This window comes from Crocuta crocuta, unplaced genomic scaffold (genome assembly GCF_008692635.1).
Source record: "Crocuta crocuta isolate KB4526 unplaced genomic scaffold, BGI_CrCroc_1.0 scaffold113, whole genome shotgun sequence".
In the NCBI taxonomy this organism is placed as follows: domain Eukaryota; kingdom Metazoa; phylum Chordata; class Mammalia; order Carnivora; family Hyaenidae; genus Crocuta; species Crocuta crocuta.
In genome coordinates this window covers 954,511-973,201 of record NW_027530368.1, presented here as the reverse complement: position 1 = coordinate 973,201, position 18,691 = coordinate 954,511, and the positions used below count along the sequence as shown (strand labels likewise).

Below are 18,691 nucleotides of genomic sequence, written 5' to 3'. Positions count from 1 at the left end.
TGTTACCATAGCGTCACATGAAAATGGAACTTGGCCTTTGACTTTTGTGGTTATTTGTTCTTTCTCTTGACTGTCTAAAACAGAAGAGGTTTTGCATGCAGGGATGGAAGCCCATTGAGAAAGCATCAAAATCCAGCTTTAGTGTGTCTGTCCCACCTGCCACTGCAGTGGGCACCGTGTGCTTCCACATTGCCCCAAGTCATGCTTAGTCATCCCCATATCTTTGTGGCTTCTAGAGCATCTAAGCAATCAAAGGAGTGGATGCAGAAGAAATGTGAAATCCAAAGAAGAATCCTGTCAGTAACAGCCAGAAAAAAAGGAGCAAGAATGGAATTGGCACCATGATAGTCTCCAAACATGTACTGAGCTTCTCCTATGTATTGGGCAGTGATCCTTGCTGGGAATTAAAGTTCTGGCCTCTCCCCTCCAGGGCTTACAGCACAGCCAGACCACCAGGACACATACCCCACTCCTCACAGAAGGTCATAAGTGTGTTGAAATGGAAGAGTGATTATCAGGAGGAGGAGCTGACACATGACCTATTGTGTGTCAGGCTAAGCAAAAGCTTTTTGTATGCATTTCCTCTTTTTACCCTCATGCTGGCCCTGGGAGGCTGAGCTCCCGTTATCTGCTTTATAGATGTAGGATTTGGGTTTTAAAAGATTGAGTGAATGACTTGGCCTTAGATCATAGGGGTGGGAGGGGCCAGAGGCACAACACAAAGCCCGGTTGATGAGACTAGAGTCTGCATTTGTATAAATCTAGGGGGCTCAGTCCACTTGGTAGGCCACACGATGTGGTGCATGTGAGTGGCGCTTCCCGGAATTAGGCAACGTGGTGGTCCTGGGTTCCGGCCCTGCTACTGGTCCTGCTTCCAGAGTAGGAAATGCTCCCTGAAGGAAGTGCTTCCTGAAGTGCTCCCTGGTGCTCCTGCAGCAAGAAATCCTGTGGGGCAGGCCCTTCAGGGGCTCTCCTTCTCCAGACTTCCCTGAGGGGAGCCCTCCTAGAGAGGGGACTCTCCCTGCCACCATGCCAGAAGTATCTGGCCAGTTGCTGGGAAACAGCCATGCATCCAGCATTATTCTCTGTTCTTGGGTGTCTAGGGAAACTGGTCTCCCCTTTCACCTGCTCTTCAAGAACCTTCCTTGGGGATTTCTTCCTGCTTTTTCTTCAGCTTCTCTCAGTCCAATCACTGAAGACATTCTGGATGATAGCACAGCTATAGGGATCACTCTCAGCTTGAGCGGTGGTTATTCCTGTTGTATTTTCTACCCAGCATGTAGTAATAAAAGAGTGAATGGAGGAAATGAAATCCAATGAGATGCCCTTCCAGTGTGGTCACCTTTTCTGAGGCCTTAGGGTTTAGAAGAGGTGGGGCCTACAGTTTTTCCCACCACACTGGGCCACCTCCTCAGAAGGAAATTTCAGACCACGAGTAGAACATGTTGGGGAGATATTTTTAGACTCTTTTTTTGTCCCTGGGGTTGGACAAGAAACGCAAAGTCCTTGAGACTGAGATTTGAGCTCTCACATAGCTCCAGTACACACACACAATGTTTTAGTCCAAATTTAAAAAAAGAAATCTGAGATCCACCTGGAAGAAACCTAAAGCTATTGTGATATTTTAAAAGTTTTGAATAAATGAAATAGTGCTAAATAAAAATGAAACCTAAGAAAACTAGAAGAAAATATAGGTGTTTATTTCACCTTAAGGAAGGGAAAAAGTATTATATGCCTAAAAGCAGAAAACAGTTGATAAAAAGATTGGAACAAAGTTCATAGTGGCTATTTTAGTGGTGGAATTGCTGGTGCTTTTTTTCCCCCTATAATTTCCTTTTCCTTACCCTTACCCTTTCCCTTTTGTTTTGTTTTGTTTTATTTTGTTTTTTTAGGATGGTAGGCATCAATCTTTAATTGGAGGGAAACAAATGAATTTTAAACATAAAATTTCATTAAAACCAAGACCAAATCACCAAACCCTAACCTTGCAGAGGTTTCTGAAGATCTGTGAACCTGGACAGTGTGGGTTCCTGGATAAAATATGTCTTCAGGCACATGAACCTGCACTTGAGAGCAGTGAATTGCAAGTTGTAATAGCAGCCACTTTAGATTTTTAAAGTGTATCTTATGGGAAGGGGAGTGAGCAGATTCTCAGACCAATAAGGAAAAGGAAACCATTCTAACCTCATGAAATGATGCCCTTTGAGACTTTTTATGGCAGGAAGGTGTTAGCTCTTTCTTCCAGTATCTTATCCTTAGGTCATCAGCAAAGAGAAAAGGAGAGTCTTCCAATTAAGGAAGCACATGGTCTCCTCTATCCTGCTTAACCGAGTACTGTCCAGTAGAACTTTTTGCAATGGTAGAACTGTTCTGTATCTGCTCTGTGCAATATGACAGCCATTAGCTATCTGCCAGTGGTATTGAGCACTTGAAAGATGGCTAGTGTTGTGACTCAGGAAGTAACCATTAAATTTTTTAAGATTCTAAATGATTAAGATAACAGATTGCTAGTGGCTACTATATCAGGCAGCATATAATTTAGTGCCTCTTCACTACCTTTCCTTGTTGGCAACACAGCTGGAAAGGGAGTGGTGGATTGGGGCTGGATAAGGGAAACCATTTTGCTTTTCCTCCTTCTAAAGCTCCCCCTCTCTTCATATCTGATGATTGGCCTTATTTCTTTCCACAGCTTCTGCAACTTCCTTTATTATTTTTATTTTTTTGATAAACACTATTTGTACTAAAGATCATTTTGACTAGAGTACCAGGAAGAAGGTGCTGCGATTTGGTGATATTGTAAATTTTATCTCTGGTCAACTCCCCAACAGAATAATCAGAACTTGTTGAGTATCTATCTAAAAAACCAATGTCCATATTAAAATACTTGGCTTCTGCTCAAGGTAATTAGCACTTGTGCATTGGTGATTCTCTTAGTAAGAGAGTCTTGTCATTGCCCCGTCTTTGCTGTTGAGAATGTTTTTTTTTTTTTTAAATGTTTTATTTATTTCTAGGAGAGAGAGAGAGAGAGACCGCGTGAGCAGGGGAGGATCAGAGAGAGAGGGAGCCACAGACTGAAACAGGCTCCAGGCTCTGAGCTGGCAGTCAGCACAGAGCCCGACGTGGGGCTCGAACCCATGAACCGCGAGATCATGACCTAGACGAAAGTCGGACGCTTAACCGACTAAGCCACCCAGCCGCCCCTGTTGAGAATGTTTTGGTTCTCAACCAAATACATACAGAATGAGAGTTTCTGTATCAGCTGAAGTTAATTTTGCATGTGATCAGACAGAGGGGGGATCAATGCAGGACGCTGTTAGAGTTCGCCACCTTCTAGACGGGTTGGGCTTATCTTCCTGGATCACTCCCACTGAACATACCCCAGACATGTGGGGAGCCAGTGGGCCTCTCAGCCTACCCTGCCACCCCCAACCTCTCAATTCCTTTATAAATGCAAATCTTTTTGTGGTTTAGGGTAATGGGTCTCAAACCTGCCTCGGGATTACCTGGAGGACCACACCCCCACAGTTTTTGATTCCGTAGGTTTGGGTTTGCGCCTCAGAATTTACATTTATAGTATGATGGTGGTGATGTTGCTGGTCTAAGACCACATTTTGGGAACCTCCGGTTTAGTGGGATCTTCCTTGCTTCTGTCTGGAGAGGAAAAGGTATATTCTCATTCATCCCTCTTGGCTTTTAGATTTTGCCATCTAGTCAAACTGGCCCTTGGCATCTATCTATTCAGTCTCTTTGGCTTCTGCTTACTTTTTGTATCAGAGTGCCCCTGGCCTCAACCTCTAAGCATCTAGAGGGGGTCACTGCCTCTCTCTGAAGATGCTGAGTGGGCAAGAAGGAAGCTATGGGGCTGTGGGCCTTGGGATTGATTGAAAGCCTGGATAATTGTAAATACAGCTTTTTCTTAGGAGCTGTGGGTCCTACTTGGCATGGTCACAGTTGTGAGGCTGCCCATCTATAAAACCCTATATATTCTTCAGTGTTCTTCATGGATTTATTGGGTGTTTCATTTTGAAATTAAAAAACAAAGATAACTTCTTTGAAATGTTCCTAGGAAATTACTTTTCTAGAATGGAAGAAAAATATGAATTTTTTTTGTTGTTGTTAAGTTCATTCATAGAATGCCAGTCAGAAAATGTCCCATTCCCTCCCTGGTCACAAGAGATAGGGATGCTAGAATACTTCTTGGCAGTGAGATGAGCTGTCCTTTCTGAGACAGTCAGCTGTGCACCCATGTCACGGAGTGTTCTGACAGAGCCACCGAAGGATGTTCTGTTCCCATGGTATGTGATGACTTTCTGATTAGCTTTAGCTATTATTTACCCTTCTTCACAGGGTTATTTTGATGGTGGTTTGGTAAATGGTTTGAGAGGAAGACCAACCTCTCAATTCCTTTGTAGTATTTAATCAACACTGACAGTATTTAACCAGCACTAACTCCTGTTAAGTCCTTATGTGTATTGACTCATTTAATCCCTGTGGTAACTCTGAGGAACTGTTATCACCCTATCACAGATGAGCAGAGTAAGACTTCAGAGGGGATACATATCTTGTTCACATTCAGCTAGTTCCTTGCTGAGCCCTATGTGTATGTATGCTTTTAATATCCATGCTATTCTCCCTCCCCACTCATCTTCTTGTGTTGTGTGCCCTTAGCTGTTTGACCACATTGCAGAATGCCTGGCTAACTTCATGGATAAGCTACAAATCAAAGACAAGAAGCTCCCCTTGGGTTTTACTTTCTCGTTCCCCTGTGTCCAAACGAAGCTGGATGAGGTAAGATGAGTTCTTTAGATACTCATTGCTTCATTCATTGGGCTGGGAGGTCTGTGATGAACTTTGAGCCAGCTGCTACTGTGGTTTTAGAGGCAGCTCTGACTCTCAACAATAGCCAAAACATGGAAAGAGCCTAAGTGTTCATCAACAGATGAATGGATCAAGAAGATGTGGTTTATCTATACCATGGAATACTACATGGCAATGAGAAACAATGAAATCTGGCCATGTGTAGCAACATGGATGGACCTTGAGGGTGTTATGCTGAGCGAAATAAGTCAGGCAGAGAAGGACAAATATATGTTTGCACGTATAGGAGGATTAGGAGGAACTTGACGGAGGAACAAGGGGGAGAAGAAGGGGGGAAACGGTGGGGGAAAGGGAGAGAGGCAAACCATGAGAGACTCTTGAATGCTGACAAAAACTGAGGACTGATGGATGTGGGGGGAGGGGGGGATGGGCATGGAGGAGGACACTTGTGGGGATGAGCACTGAGTGTTATGTGGAAACTAATTTGACAATAAACTATTTGTAAAAAAAAAAAAAACTCGATAAATCCAGGAGAAGCTAAGGATAAAAATAAAATCTCTAATACTATGTTTTCAGTATAGTGTGAGGTAAAAGAATATGTATTTTATACTATTTTAAAAAATGATAACGAATACTTCTAAAAACATTTCATTAAAAATGCAAAGTATTAAAAAAAAAAAAAGAGTTCTGCCCTGCTGGGTGAGTGTGTGTAGGTGTGGGGGGATGGTAAAGTATCAGAAGCAGGGGGAAGGTCTTTATCACTCTTTCCTCAAAGAACAATATACAGTACATTATCCTTATTCCTTGTCGGGAAACAAGAATGAAAATTAGGAACTCCTTGATCTAGAGTATTGTGATAAAGATCTTTGGAAGAAAGATGTCTGTGGAGTTAATGATGAGAGTATCTTATTTTGGCATTTCTATATCCTGTTCTTCCCAGTTCTTAGAGGCAGTAGCTCATGAAGGAATCATTTATTTAATCCCCTTTCTGGGTCTTTGATGGGGCCCCCAGTTTCTTTTTCCCAGGCTAGTCAGGAAGTAGTATGAATCTTTAAGCACTGTTGTAGTTTAGCTTAGCTCCATGACAGAGGTCTCCACTCACTAATGGCTGTTTGAGTAGTGTGGTCAGTGTTCATTCCTTGATCCTTTTCCAGAGTTTCCTGGTCTCCTGGACCAAGGGGTTCAAGTCCAGTGGTGTGGAAGGCAAAGATGTGGTTACTCTGATCCGGAAGGCCATCCAGAGGAGAGGGGTGAGTAGGGGAGGCAGGGATGGGGAGGCAGAAACTTGGAATCTGGAGGCTCTTTACATCCATTTAGGTCCACTCTGAAATCTTCCCTAGTCTGTCCTCAAATCAGCACGAGAACCTTTTTGTAGTTCTTAAGGAAAGGTTTTCTCTTCCTTCCCTGCTAGGTTTACCTAATAAGATTTAAATGTTTTTCTGGTTTGATTGAGATATAGTTGACATACAACTAAATTTAAGATGCGCCTCACAATGATTTGGCATCCATATACTGCAAAATGATTGCCACACTGATACTCTTGCAAATAATCAGATGCCTCTGGGGTCTTCAGATTATCACAATGGATAAATAACCTTAGCCTCAGTACAGAAAAAAAAAACAAAAACCCTTCAGTCTTTAACCTGAAGAAGACTTGAATATCATCTTCAAGTAAGAAGGCTGGGATGATGTTGGCATCAGGATGAAATGGGGCAGAGAGAGAACAAGGTAAAAGTCTGGTCACAGAAGTTACAGGGAGGGAGGGAGAGAGAGAGAGAAACAAAAGAAGAAGAAAGAAGGAGAGGGGGACAACAATGACAAAGTGGGCTCTTGTGACTGCAGTGGTGTCTGTAAACTAGACTGCAGGGCTGGTGGCCTCCATGGTGAGGACAGGTAGGTGGGGAGTGAGTTGCTGCTGTCAGACTGGATCTGGGCCCAGTTCCCAGCTCTAACCTTCTTTGGCTCCAAGCAGGGTTAGTAATGCACTTCAGCTCTGTGTCTTGCTGCTCTTTATCTCCATCTTCACAATTGTAACCTTTCTGTGATGGTGAAGATCAGAGCCCTACTTCTATCTCTGTAGGACTTTGATATTGATATTGTGGCTGTGGTGAATGATACAGTTGGGACCATGATGACCTGTGGTTATGATGACCAGAATTGCGAGATTGGTCTCATTGTGGGTGAGTGAACACTGGGTGTGGGGGCTGGTGCTGGCCAGTGGGTGTGTGGGGTGGAAAGGGAGGAGGGCTCCATGGCCTGCATGATTCTTTGTAATTCATATTAGATGGGATTGGTACAGTCACTTCGGAGGGCTGAGCCAGGATTTGCGGGTTGGGGGTTGGTTGTGGACTGGACCATATTGGGATACTCCAGGAGCCTGCACTGGGGAATCCCGACCACCCTAGGTGGTCTCAGGATGGTGATGTTAAGAGGGAAATGGGGGCTGGAGAGAGGCCAGTGTAGGTGGGTGCTGAGCAGTCCCTTGTTTTGGCCAGGTACGGGCAGCAATGCCTGCTACATGGAAGAGATGCGCCACATTGACATGGTGGAGGGCGACGAGGGGCGAATGTGTATCAACATGGAGTGGGGGGCCTTTGGGGATGACGGCGCACTCGATGACTTCCGCACTGAATTTGATCAGGAGATCGACATGGGTTCCCTGAATCCCGGGAAGCAACTGTGAGCAGCACCCCCTGTGTGCGGTGGGCTTGTGGGGGTGGGCTCAGGAGCTGAGGTGGGGGCTGGCCAGGGCTGGGGTGCGGGTGGTTCTCACTTTTGCCTTATAGTCTTATAGCCCCAAAAGGTTGCTGGGGAAGCCACTTGTTGTGGGAATGGTGTGCTCATCACAAGCGTGGTGACTATAAATTGCTGAGAGGGCTCTAAAAAAGATAAAAGAAGCGGACAAACCAGATTGTAGGTTAATAATTTGGCTGTGTCCTTCAGAGCAGTCATTTTAGGTCATTTTCTAAGTGTTGGCCCTGCTCTTTCTGCCACTTTCAATTTGTAAGTTGTCCATAGAAACAGTCTGTGAGCCACTGAAGAAAAGTGTTGAGGTGGCCAGGGCGAGGGTCTCTGAACACTGTTCTCATAGCTCCCACCTCTGCCATTGCGCAGAGGAGGAGGCCAGACATTTGCCTCCTCAACGCTGGCTGAGGCTCTGACTCGGACATCTGGTAGAGCTGCCCTTGAGCTGAGTTGGGCCCCATGGAGACCCAGGGCCTCTAGTCCCAGCTTAGGGTAAACCCAAAGCTTGAGAAAAGCTGGCTAAGGAGTCTCCTTGGCCGCTTCCCTGGACCTGTGGCCCAGCAGGGATTCTTGGGTGGACGGGACCAGGAGGGCCCCCCACATTTTGCACCCTGAGTATTATACTCTCCAGCCTGCCTAGACTTGATTTTTAGTTTCTTTCGACTGTTACAAAATATTATTTAGCTTTCATTATTACACCAACATTGGCCCAATATCCGTCCCCTATTAAGGATCTTGAAACAGGGATTGCTGTAAGCTCCGAAGGCAATTACAAAATGTTTTGAGCAATTGAGGCCCCCTGTGGTCTATGCTGTGTTGCTGTGACTAATGCAGGAAAGCTGCTGGCATAGATCTCTGCCTGGAGAGGAAAGCCCAATTCTATAAGCCAGCTCGGCAACAGAGCGCCTTTTTCTTTACAGGGACAGTCCTTACTTCCTCGAAGCATGGTTTATTTAAGTCATAAGCCTCTTCCATATATCCAAGCATGAGTCTACTTATAATTTTCATAGGTACACACTGGCTGCGTCTGCCATAGCCGGTAAAAATTTATGGATAGAAAAGTCATTCACTCAATGTCTGCTTCCAAGAACAAGGCACACCCAAGCCATTCTGAGGAGCCATATGCCCATTAAAGTGTCAGAAGACAGAATTGCCAGCCTGACCTTGGGAACACACCACTGGCTCAGCCTCAGACAAATCAAAGATTGGGTTAACATACCAGAGTGTCAGCCATGGTAGCCCTGAAGTCATTATTGGGCTCCACTAAGAAATTTTCTTACTCTTTCTGTGTTTCTAAACAAGTATTTTTCTTTTCTTTCTTTTTTTTTTTAAGTTTGTTTATTTTTGAAAGAGAGAGCATGCATAAGCAAGGGAGGGGCAGAGAGAAAGGGAGACACAGAATCTGACTCCAGGCTCCAAGCTGTCAGAGCAGAGCCTGATGCAGGGCTCGAACTCTAGAACTGTGAAATCATGACCTGAGCTGAAGTCGGACATTTAACGGATTGAGCTATCCAGTCGCCCCTGAACAGATATTTTTCTAAATGTTGACTGAAACAAAGTATCTTTAAAAAGCTGAGTGAAAGCTTTTATAAATCACTCATACTTTTGAGCCCCACTGGACCCCTCCCCTGTCTCCCACAGAGCTAGCTATTTTGGAAAAGGTGTCGAGGCAGACAAACGCACGAGTTTCTTACTGTTAGAGCCAGGCTCCCTCCCTAGGCAGCGTGCCTGTGCTGGTGCTTGAAACCTCTGCTTAAGCAATGTTGCGAGCTCTGCACTTAGCACCAGTTCTGCCACACACACCTTGTCCTGGGTCTTCAGCCAGTCACTTCCTGAGGGCTGGGCTCCCTCTCTTGTGGTTGTACTAGGTGACTTCAGAGTCCCTTCCACACTCTCTCTCTGAGTTTCCTTGCTAAAGCCCAGCCTAGTCAGTGTCCGCTGGCCCTGGGGACCACTGCTCTGGGCCCAAGAGCCTTAGATGCCAAGAAAGGGCCTTCTTTGCCACAAAGAATGGCAAAGCTTCAGTTTCTCCTATCATACAATTTGAGCCAGAAAGACTGGCTTCTAGAGAAAACAGCATCACCTAGTGTTGAAAAAATAAATTAGCCAATTGCTTGGGGGCGAGCCTCTGCCTTTCTAAAACATGCCTTTATCTGGTCTCCTCCCTGCTCAGCAACTTCCAAAATGTCCCACTCCCAGAATCCCATGACCACCTGACATTTAAAGCTCCTCATCTGTCTCAACCTGCCCATCACCCCACCCCCCGGGGTTTGGGGTTGTTTTCTAGAAATCCACAAATGAACTTGCAAACAGAGGATAAATGAACTTGTCTCAGGGCCTGCACCCCTGATTTAATCATATTGACCTTTTTTTCCTCTTGTATATAAATATTGAGAGTCTATATAAGGTTTCATCTTAGAAAAGTATTTCCTGGCTAGACAAAAAAAGATTTTAAGTCACTTTTATTGCATGTAACTTACTAGACCTATAATTCAGGCTGTCCCAGAATATGTTGTGCATCCCCTGGATGCTTAGTTTGGCTGTTAAAGGCCCTTTTCCTCCATAGTTCAAGGCCCGCTGGCCTACAGAGATGGTCCAGGCACCCCAGATCCTGCAGCCTCCCCTGAGCTGTTGTCTGTCTGCACATCTTACTCCTAGCAGCGCCACACAAGTTACTATGTCATTATGCATCTGCTTTCATTTATTTATTGTTTGGTCTCTATCTCCCTGCAGATTTGAGAAGATGATCAGTGGGATGTACATGGGCGAACTGGTGAGACTCATCCTGGTGAAGATGGCCAAGGAGGAGCTGCTTTTTGGGGGGAAAGTCAGCCCAGGTCTCCTTGCTACTGGCCAGTTCGAGACCAAAGACGTTTCAGATATTGAAGGGTAAGCTTCCTGGTCCCTCTCTGTCTGCTCAGTGGATCCCCAGAAGTGTAGACAGGCTGTGGGGGAATGAGGAAGGGTCACTGGCCCTTGACTTTTCAGATTTGGACAATAGGAAGGTCTTGCCCAGCATGGGCCATGGTGGGGCTGTGGCTTGACTTCACTTTCCAGATAGTCTCCACTCTTATGCACTACCTAAGTGGCTCATGGTGCTGTGTGGGGGGGGGTCAGGCTGGGCTGAATGCTGGGGGCTCACAGGGAGCCCCTGATGACTCATATGCATCTACTTTCTCTCCCTTCTGAAATTCTGACTTTTATTTCTCTGTTGGTGATTCTCCAAAAAGGCTCTATCTTGACCCCTTCTTCATAACAGAAGGATAGGTCCTTACATGGCCCTAAAATTTACCCATTTAATTCCAATAGATAGAGCTGAGGCCTGCATTTCACAGAGTGGCATGAGTGGGAGTGAGGACGGCCTGATTTTTGTTTCTCAGTTAACAGTATCCAAAGAGTTGGCCCTGTTCCTGTTCTTGAGATTTCCACTTGTCGTTTGAGATGGCCCTGTCATTTCAGGGACCAGCTGATGGAGAGGAGGGGATTTGGGTGCTAAAGGGAACAGTGAATGTTTTCTGTAACTTCAGATAGAAAATCTTGAGAGGATTGTGCCTGCTTGTTAAGCCCTAAGGGGATGGAAGGATGCATTCTTGTGAGGCACTTGGTTCCCCCGAGGAGAGTGCTAAGCTCATTGCTGCAGACTCTGACACGGTCTCTGCATACGTTAGCCAGCGCCCGCTGCTGCCTCCTGAAAGGCAATGAGCTGACTGCTTCACAGAGAGAAAATGGGGTGGGCTCTACAGTGGGACACTGTTCTCTCTAGCTCTAGTTAAGCAAACACAGCACGTATTCACACACACACACACACTCACACACACACACACACACACACACACACACACACACCTTGATGTGTGAAGTCATGAGAGCAGGGCCTTGTCCTTACATAGTATACCCATAAAAAATATTAGTTTTTCTCAGTGGGGAAAAGGGGGTACCTGAGCAGTGTTTGTGTGTGTGTGTGTGTGTGTGTGTGTCTGGGAGATGAGCCTCATGTTAGCTCTGTTGCGTTTTCCCCTTGCTCTACCCTCACTGAGGATGGTGTTTGCTAGAGCTGAGTGGTTTCCTTGTCAGCTGACATACCCCCTCCCACAGGCCACAGTGGGTTGGACCCAGGCCCACACACTGTCCTTCTGTTTCCCAGGGAGAAGGATGGCATCCGGAAGGCCCGCGAGGTGCTAGTGCGGCTGGGCATAGACCCGACGCAGGAGGACTGTGTGGCCACTCACCGGGTGTGCCAGATTGTGTCCACACGCTCAGCCAGCCTGTGTGCAGCCACCCTGGCAGCTGTGCTACGGCGCATCAAGGAGAACAAGGGCGAGGAGCGGCTGCGCTCCACCATTGGGGTTGATGGCTCTGTCTACAAGAAGCACCCTCAGTGAGTCAGTGTGCCGGGATCCATAGTGACGGGGCCCCCAAAGCACTTGGGGACACCTGACAGGCCTGAGAGAGACCCTAGTGACTGCCCAGCCAACTCTGGTTTGCATTCTGGAGTGGTAGGATGGACCGTGTTGTTGAGGAGCTCTGTAGAATAAGCTCCCAGCTGGGCATGTGAGGATCAGGACGGTGTGTCCCTGGCAGGGGTGGAGTGATTTCTGAGGGCTCTTGACGACAGCAGCTATATCCAGGGCTCTCCTGGCCGGGGCGGGGGGTGGGGTGGGGCTGGGGAGGCTCTTTCTGCCACCTTCCAGTTTAGGAGTTAGGGTTTCTCTGAACTTGTTTGTCTCTCTCTTGATTCTGAGTGGGCCCTACAGGTGCTGTGTCTTTTGCCAGAGGACACCCTAGTTCAGCCTCTCTGGCTGACCTGGGTATTAAATTCATCCTGCCCTTCCCTCCATGTTTGGATCCCTTGGGTACAAAATATTCAAATTTCAGTGGGGACCTGGCCATCTCTCTATTGTGCTTACTCATTATCTAATCATTTTTACCTAAGAGGAGTGCCAGGTCAACGGGCCTTCATTAACTGAATCAGTTGATGCTAGAAGACTGGTATTCCCTGGTCTTCTAGTCTACTGCTGCAAAGACTTTGAAATGCACACGAATCACCTGGGAATCCTGTTAAGAGGCAGATCCTGATTCAGAAGGGTTCAGCCCAAGACCCCGTATCTTAGCTCCCAGTGGTGTTGCGGCCCACAGACCACACGTGGAGCAGTGAGGCCCCAGAGACCATGGCTCAGCCACCACCTGAGGATTTCCTGCTGAACACATATGTTGTCTTTAGCTGTTCAGACACTTTTGGGATTGGTGGCAGAAATTGGCCAAAGAGAGACCTAAGTCCGGACGAGTGTTTCTCTTTTTTCTGTTTTGGGTCTTCCCCAGGCAGCGTCTAATGAAATGAGCACTGAAACATGAATAGCAGTTGGTGTTGGGATCCCCTAAGTCTGAGGCTGATGCATTGGGCAGAGGAGCTGGGGCCTGTGGGAAGAGGAGGTCTTACTTACAGTGATTGTGTGCAGTGGGTAGTGACTTCTACAATAGTCCTTCCCACCACCCAGCCAGCGTGGTCACAGCTGCATAGCTGAGCTTTAATTAACACAGTGATGACCCTGACCTGGGAGAGTGGGGAGAGGATGATCAGGGTGGCATCTGCTCCTGCAGGTGCCTCCCTGGCCTTTGAGCTGAGGCAGTGAGCCCTTTGTACCATTGACTCTAACCGCGGATACCCATGTCTTACCCCATCTTGGGGACTACAGTTTTGCCAAGCGTCTTCATAAGACAGTGCGACGCCTGGTGCCTGACTGTGACGTCCGCTTCCTGCGTTCCGAGGATGGCAGTGGCAAGGGGGCAGCCATGGTGACGGCAGTGGCCTACCGGCTGGCTGACCAACACCGAGCCCGCCAGAATACCCTGGAGTCTCTGAAGCTGAGCCGCGAGCAGCTGCTGGAGGTCAAGAGGAGGATGAAGGTAGAAATGGAGCGAGGTCTGAGCAAGGAGACCCACGCCATTGCCCCTGTCAAGATGCTGCCCACCTACGTGTGTGCCACCCCTGATGGCACAGGTATGCGGCAGGCTGCCCCCCAGCTCGCGGTGCCTGTTTCATGGTGTTGATGCCCCAGGAGGACTCCCTTAGCCTTGGCGTTGGATATTTGGACCAGAACATGTTTCTTCAGCTCTAGTACTAGGAAATTCTAGTGTTCAGTAAGCTCAGCCAAGGCATTCCCTTGCTACAAACTGAATAGTAATAATGGTAAACGCTTACCAAATGCCTACTATGTGCCAAGCACTTCTGTAAGCACTTTACACATGTGAATTTTAACTGTTAACAGCAATTAGTAATTAATTTTGTTAACAAACTAATATGTTTGGCACAAAACTGAGACACAGAAGTTAAGAAACCTGCCCAAGTTCGCACAGAAAATGGCAGAGCTAGGATTCAAACCCAGGAGTTTTTGTTCCAGGACCAGTTCTTATAAGCCCTACATCAGGGGTTGGCAAACTAAGGCCCACAAGCTACATCTAGCCCACTGCCTATTTCTTAAAATAAAGTTTCCCTAATTCACAGCCATGCCCATTTGTCCACATATTATTTATGGCCCCTCTGCCCCACCATTACAAAGTTGTCTGATTGCAGGAGGGACTGTGGCTCAGAAGGCCTGAAATGTTTATTGCCCAGCCCTTTACAGAAAATGATTGCTGACCCTTGGTTTAGGTCTTGTACCTGAAGAAATGTCAGCCTTTTCCCAATTCGAGAGAACTGATGTTGTAGCCATTGGTACAGGTTCCAGGGGTAGAGACTGGGCCTTAGTCCCTGCTCTACCCTCTTCTGGCTGTGTGGGCCTGAGCGAGTGACTCGAGTGACTCAGCCTCGCTCAGCCAGATCTCCCCCATCCATTGGAGGGAAATGCAGTGCCTCCTTCTCATGGCTGCCTGCCGGTTGCATGAGGAATGTGTTTGAGTCACTAGCACATTGTGATTGCCCAACAAAGGAGGGTTTTCTCATGTAAAAAGATTTCCCTTCAGTTTCCTTTAAAGAGTTGAACTTGGCTATTTTTTTCTCTACTCTAGTAGCTAACATAAAGTGGCCTTTGATTTAGCACAAAGGACATGTTTAGATATTTTTGAGTGTACTGTATCATAATTTCTGGTGTCTTGCCAAGCTCATTGTGACTTCTGGGGCCGACCTGAACTCATTGGAGGATCACTAAGGAGATAGCAGGGCTCTGGTCCCAGGGGTCTTACTTTTCTTTCCTGTTAGATGGAGCACACAGTCCATCACCCCTGTGGGGGTTAAGGAGCTGCCGGGAGAACTCCCCATTAGCGGAAAGTACTTTAGACTGTCACCCCCTACTGTGCCCCAGCGCATGATCTTCCTGGGTTTATTTTGCAGAGAAAGGTGACTTCCTGGCCTTGGACCTTGGGGGTACCAATTTCCGAGTCCTGCTGGTGCGCGTGAGGAATGGGAAGAGGCGTGGAGTGGAGATGCACAACAAGATCTACTCTATCCCGCAGGAGGTCATGCATGGCACAGGGGACGAGGTGAGGCAAGGTGGCACGTCTGGGAGGGGACCCCAGCAGACGTTCACTTCTCGCCCAGGAGGACCATGCTTTCTCAGCTCAGTCATGGTCTCAGGGAGGGCCAAGCTGGCCAGGGCCCTGGCCTGGTCTTCACTCATGTTTGTGCCTGAACTTGCATTTCTCCTGAGAGGAGCTGCTGGGGACAGCCTGCCCTGGCCAGCACCCCTCCCTCAGAGCTTGTCTTCTCCCCGCAGCTCTTTGACCACATTGTCCAATGCATTGCCGACTTCCTTGAGTACATGGGCATGAAGGGCGTGTCCCTGCCTCTGGGCTTCACCTTCTCCTTCCCCTGCCAGCAGAACAGCCTGGATGAGGTAACAGCCTTCCCAGAGGGCTTGTCTGTGGGCTTCATTGACTCTCCACCAACTAGAGTTTGGAGCAGGGGAGAAAGTTGAGTTGAGAGGAGGAAAAGAAGGGCACGAGTAAGCAGTTGTGATGAGGGGCCTATTGATGGGAATGATTCCGTTGGAGCTGGTGGAGGTGAAGTAGGTAACAATCTTAGGGATGATGATGACGCTAACCAAATATTAACGATAAAAAGTACTGTTTGCCAGGCACTGTGCTAGGCTGCCTATGTGCATTATCTCATTTAACCCTCACAGCAACTGTGGAAGGTAGGTATTTATAAGCTCATTTTGAAGAAAGAAAAACAAAGTCTATAGAGATGCCAAGTATCTTGCTCCCAATCAGAAGGCTTGGGAGTAGATAAGCCACAATTTGAATTCTGGTTTCCTGATACATGAACCCGTTTTCCGTGATGCTTACCTGCTCCCGAGACCTGTTTTGGGCTTAGGACATTTCCATTCATCTCTTGTTGTTTAGATGCCCTGGGGCTTCTCTAGCCTTAGCTGTGCTTTTCATTCCTTTTCAACTTCCCACGCAGGCATGAAGCAGGTGAACAAAGGGCTGGTGCTCTCGGATATTCTGGACCTGGTGTGTTGAGAATGTAGGAGAGCTGAATAGGTCATGCTTGGGCTTGTTCTGGGTTGATAATCGGCATATTAGATGTTAGGATACTACTGTCTAAGCAGTTGTCCCTCTGTCTCAGTTGGTCTTCTAGAACCTTACGTGCATGTTTATGAAGGGACAGTATGCGGTAGACAGAGTGGCCGGGGTACAAAAGGCGTGGTTCCTACTTGAGGTGCTTACAAACAAATTGCGATGTAAGCAAGCTCAGGAAGGCAGGAGCTGCTGCTTGGAATGTGGTGCTTCTGGGGTTCCAAGGCCCCGAGGATGCGCAGTGTGATGTTGTCTGAGCACATACCTGGAAGGCATGAAAAACACTTGGGTCATCTTCCAAGTCCAAAGCATGAGTTGATGGGGAAGAAAGGCAGGAAGGCCTGGCAGTGTGGAGGAGGGCAAGTAGGTGGGGAAGGTCACAGGTGCAGGGAGGCTAGTCCAGTAGGGAAGAAAGGCCAGCATTTCCCACAGGATTCCTGGAACAGCAATCCTCATTTTGCTCACCTGAGTTTTGTAAGTGCTTCCTCCTCCTCCCCCCTGAGTTAAATTCTTCATGGGCACCAGTCCAGTGAAGGTTTTAGGATGTCCTGCAATGAAAACCCTTGCCTCACCCAGTATTTCCCAACATGTGTCACCATTTGTCCAGTGTTAGCAGTGCAGTGTTTTTCTGTTTTTGCTTTTCTGTTCCTTTCCAGTTTTATTGAGATATTAAAATGCACACTGTATACGTTTAAGGTATACAGCACAGTGATTTGACTTACATATGTTGTGATATGATCACCACAAATAAATTTACATCTGTCATCTCCTACAGATACAAAAAACAGAAAAAGGATAAAAGTGTTTTTATTCCTTGTGATGAGACTCTAAGGCTTTCCTCTTAACTTTCAAATACACCACACGGCAGTGCTTGCTGTAGCCATCATGATGTGCATTCCATCCTGAGTACTCACTTACCCTGTTACCGCAAGCTTATACCAATTCCCTCTCCCAGGTTTTCTAATTCCTGTCTTTTCACATTATGTTTCTTAGTGTCAGTGCACCAGGTTTTCAAAGCCTTCTCCATTTATATCAGTTTACCATAGGAAATTACCAAATGTGCAGATAAATATTTACGTGATTCTTAATGAAACATTGCTTATTATAATGAAAACATTAGAAACTAACCTAAGTGTTCAACAGTTGGGAAATAGTTGGGAAAAAACTGGTGGTAAGACTAACAAAAATTTTTTTAAGAAGAAGATAATCTCTATAATATAGAGACTCACAAAAATTACAGTTCAAAAGAAGATGAGAACTCCTAAGTGTTCTCCAGGGTATATGCTTCCAGGATTTTCCTGCCTGAAATAGTTTTAAATAGACATGCTTTACTTTTCATGCCAACATGTATCTATCTTTAAGGATTTATCAGGTGACCCAAGAACCTGTTCACTGTTTCTACCTGCATTTCAAGATTCTAGGTCATGGTATTAGATTTCACTCTGTATGTTCTAAGTTTTGTAGGGAGCCTGTATTCAGTCTAGCACTGTGAAAATTAAGAGGAGATCAAACAGAAGCTGGGTTCTCTCTGTTGCTCAATCCATCTATAAGCTAGGTTCTGCTCTGATAAGATTGTCTTGTTGAGTGGAAAACCAGCAGGTGCTGAGACCCAGAGGCCCCAAGCTGCCTTGACTGCCTGGGGGCCTTGGGCAAATCTCCCCAGCTGCATGGGCCTCTGCATGTCTTTATTAAGGACTACTTGGAATAATGTTGTTTGATCATTCGTAAACTTGAAAGTTTATCACTTTCAAAATTTCATTAGAGATGTGAAGCTAATTTGTAGGCAAGACAGTTAGGTGGAGATGAGCACACAGTTGTTTGGATGTAGATATGTAAGCCAAGACACTGTTAGGATCGTGTCTTGTTTTTCAAATCTCCTGGGATCTGAACACTGTGTGACACATCCAGGTTGACTTGTGATTCTAAACTCCTGGGCTGTGAAATGCCAAGCTGGGGCGAGGCCAAGCCAGGCCCAGAGAAGCCATGAAAGTGGGTAGGTAGTGAGCACACAGCCCATTTATGGATTCCAGCCTTGCAGGGAGGTGGCCCAGTAGTCCTTGATGCTGTTTCCCGGTGGGCTCCAGCAGCAAAGAGGAAACCAGGGGATAATACCTGAAACAGTTCTCCCACATGTGAAATCACCATGTGTTTATTCCCCAGAGGGCCCTATGACACTGCAGACAGCCACATTAGAGATGAGTGGCTTATGGGGAGCTCTGAGGAGTCTCAAGTGCTTCCCTCACAGGGGTGGTATAAAGTCTAGCTGTCACCCAACTGTGGGCAGGACACTTGTTCACGCCATACTGGAATTTGACAATGAAGAGAGAGACCCTGATCCTTCTGATGTGAATATAGGACAGGACAGGGCAAACTGCTTTTCCCAGCGAAAGAAACATGTGTATAGAACTTAGCTCCCTGGCAGGGGCAGTGATGTTGTGTTAGGGGCCCATGGAGTCAGCCAGCCTAAGGGTGAGTCCTGCTCCTCTCCCCCAAGCTGCAGACCTTGGGCAAGTTACTCCAGAGCCACAGTTACCTAGAAAATGGGCACAATAATGAAAACTATGTTACCAGTTTGCTGTGAGGATTAAATGATGGAACACATGCATAGGAGGCA

The 18,691-nt window shown here is 46.8% G+C and overlaps 1 protein-coding gene across 1 annotated transcript in view; it reads left to right on the top strand.

The window, feature by feature from the left end:
* Positions 1-18,691, top strand: part of HK2 (hexokinase 2) — a 62,266-nt gene that overhangs the window by 35,322 nt on the left and 8,253 nt on the right. Inside the window, exons 4-12 of the mRNA XM_077766221.1 lie at positions 4,669-4,788; positions 5,973-6,068; positions 6,899-6,998; positions 7,314-7,497; positions 10,297-10,452; positions 11,708-11,941; positions 13,257-13,561; positions 14,891-15,039; positions 15,273-15,392. Of these exons, the coding sequence (XP_077622347.1) occupies positions 4,669-4,788; positions 5,973-6,068; positions 6,899-6,998; positions 7,314-7,497; positions 10,297-10,452; positions 11,708-11,941; positions 13,257-13,561; positions 14,891-15,039; positions 15,273-15,392 (1,464 nt within the window). The remainder of the gene's footprint in view (positions 1-4,668; positions 4,789-5,972; positions 6,069-6,898; positions 6,999-7,313; positions 7,498-10,296; positions 10,453-11,707; positions 11,942-13,256; positions 13,562-14,890; positions 15,040-15,272; positions 15,393-18,691) is intronic.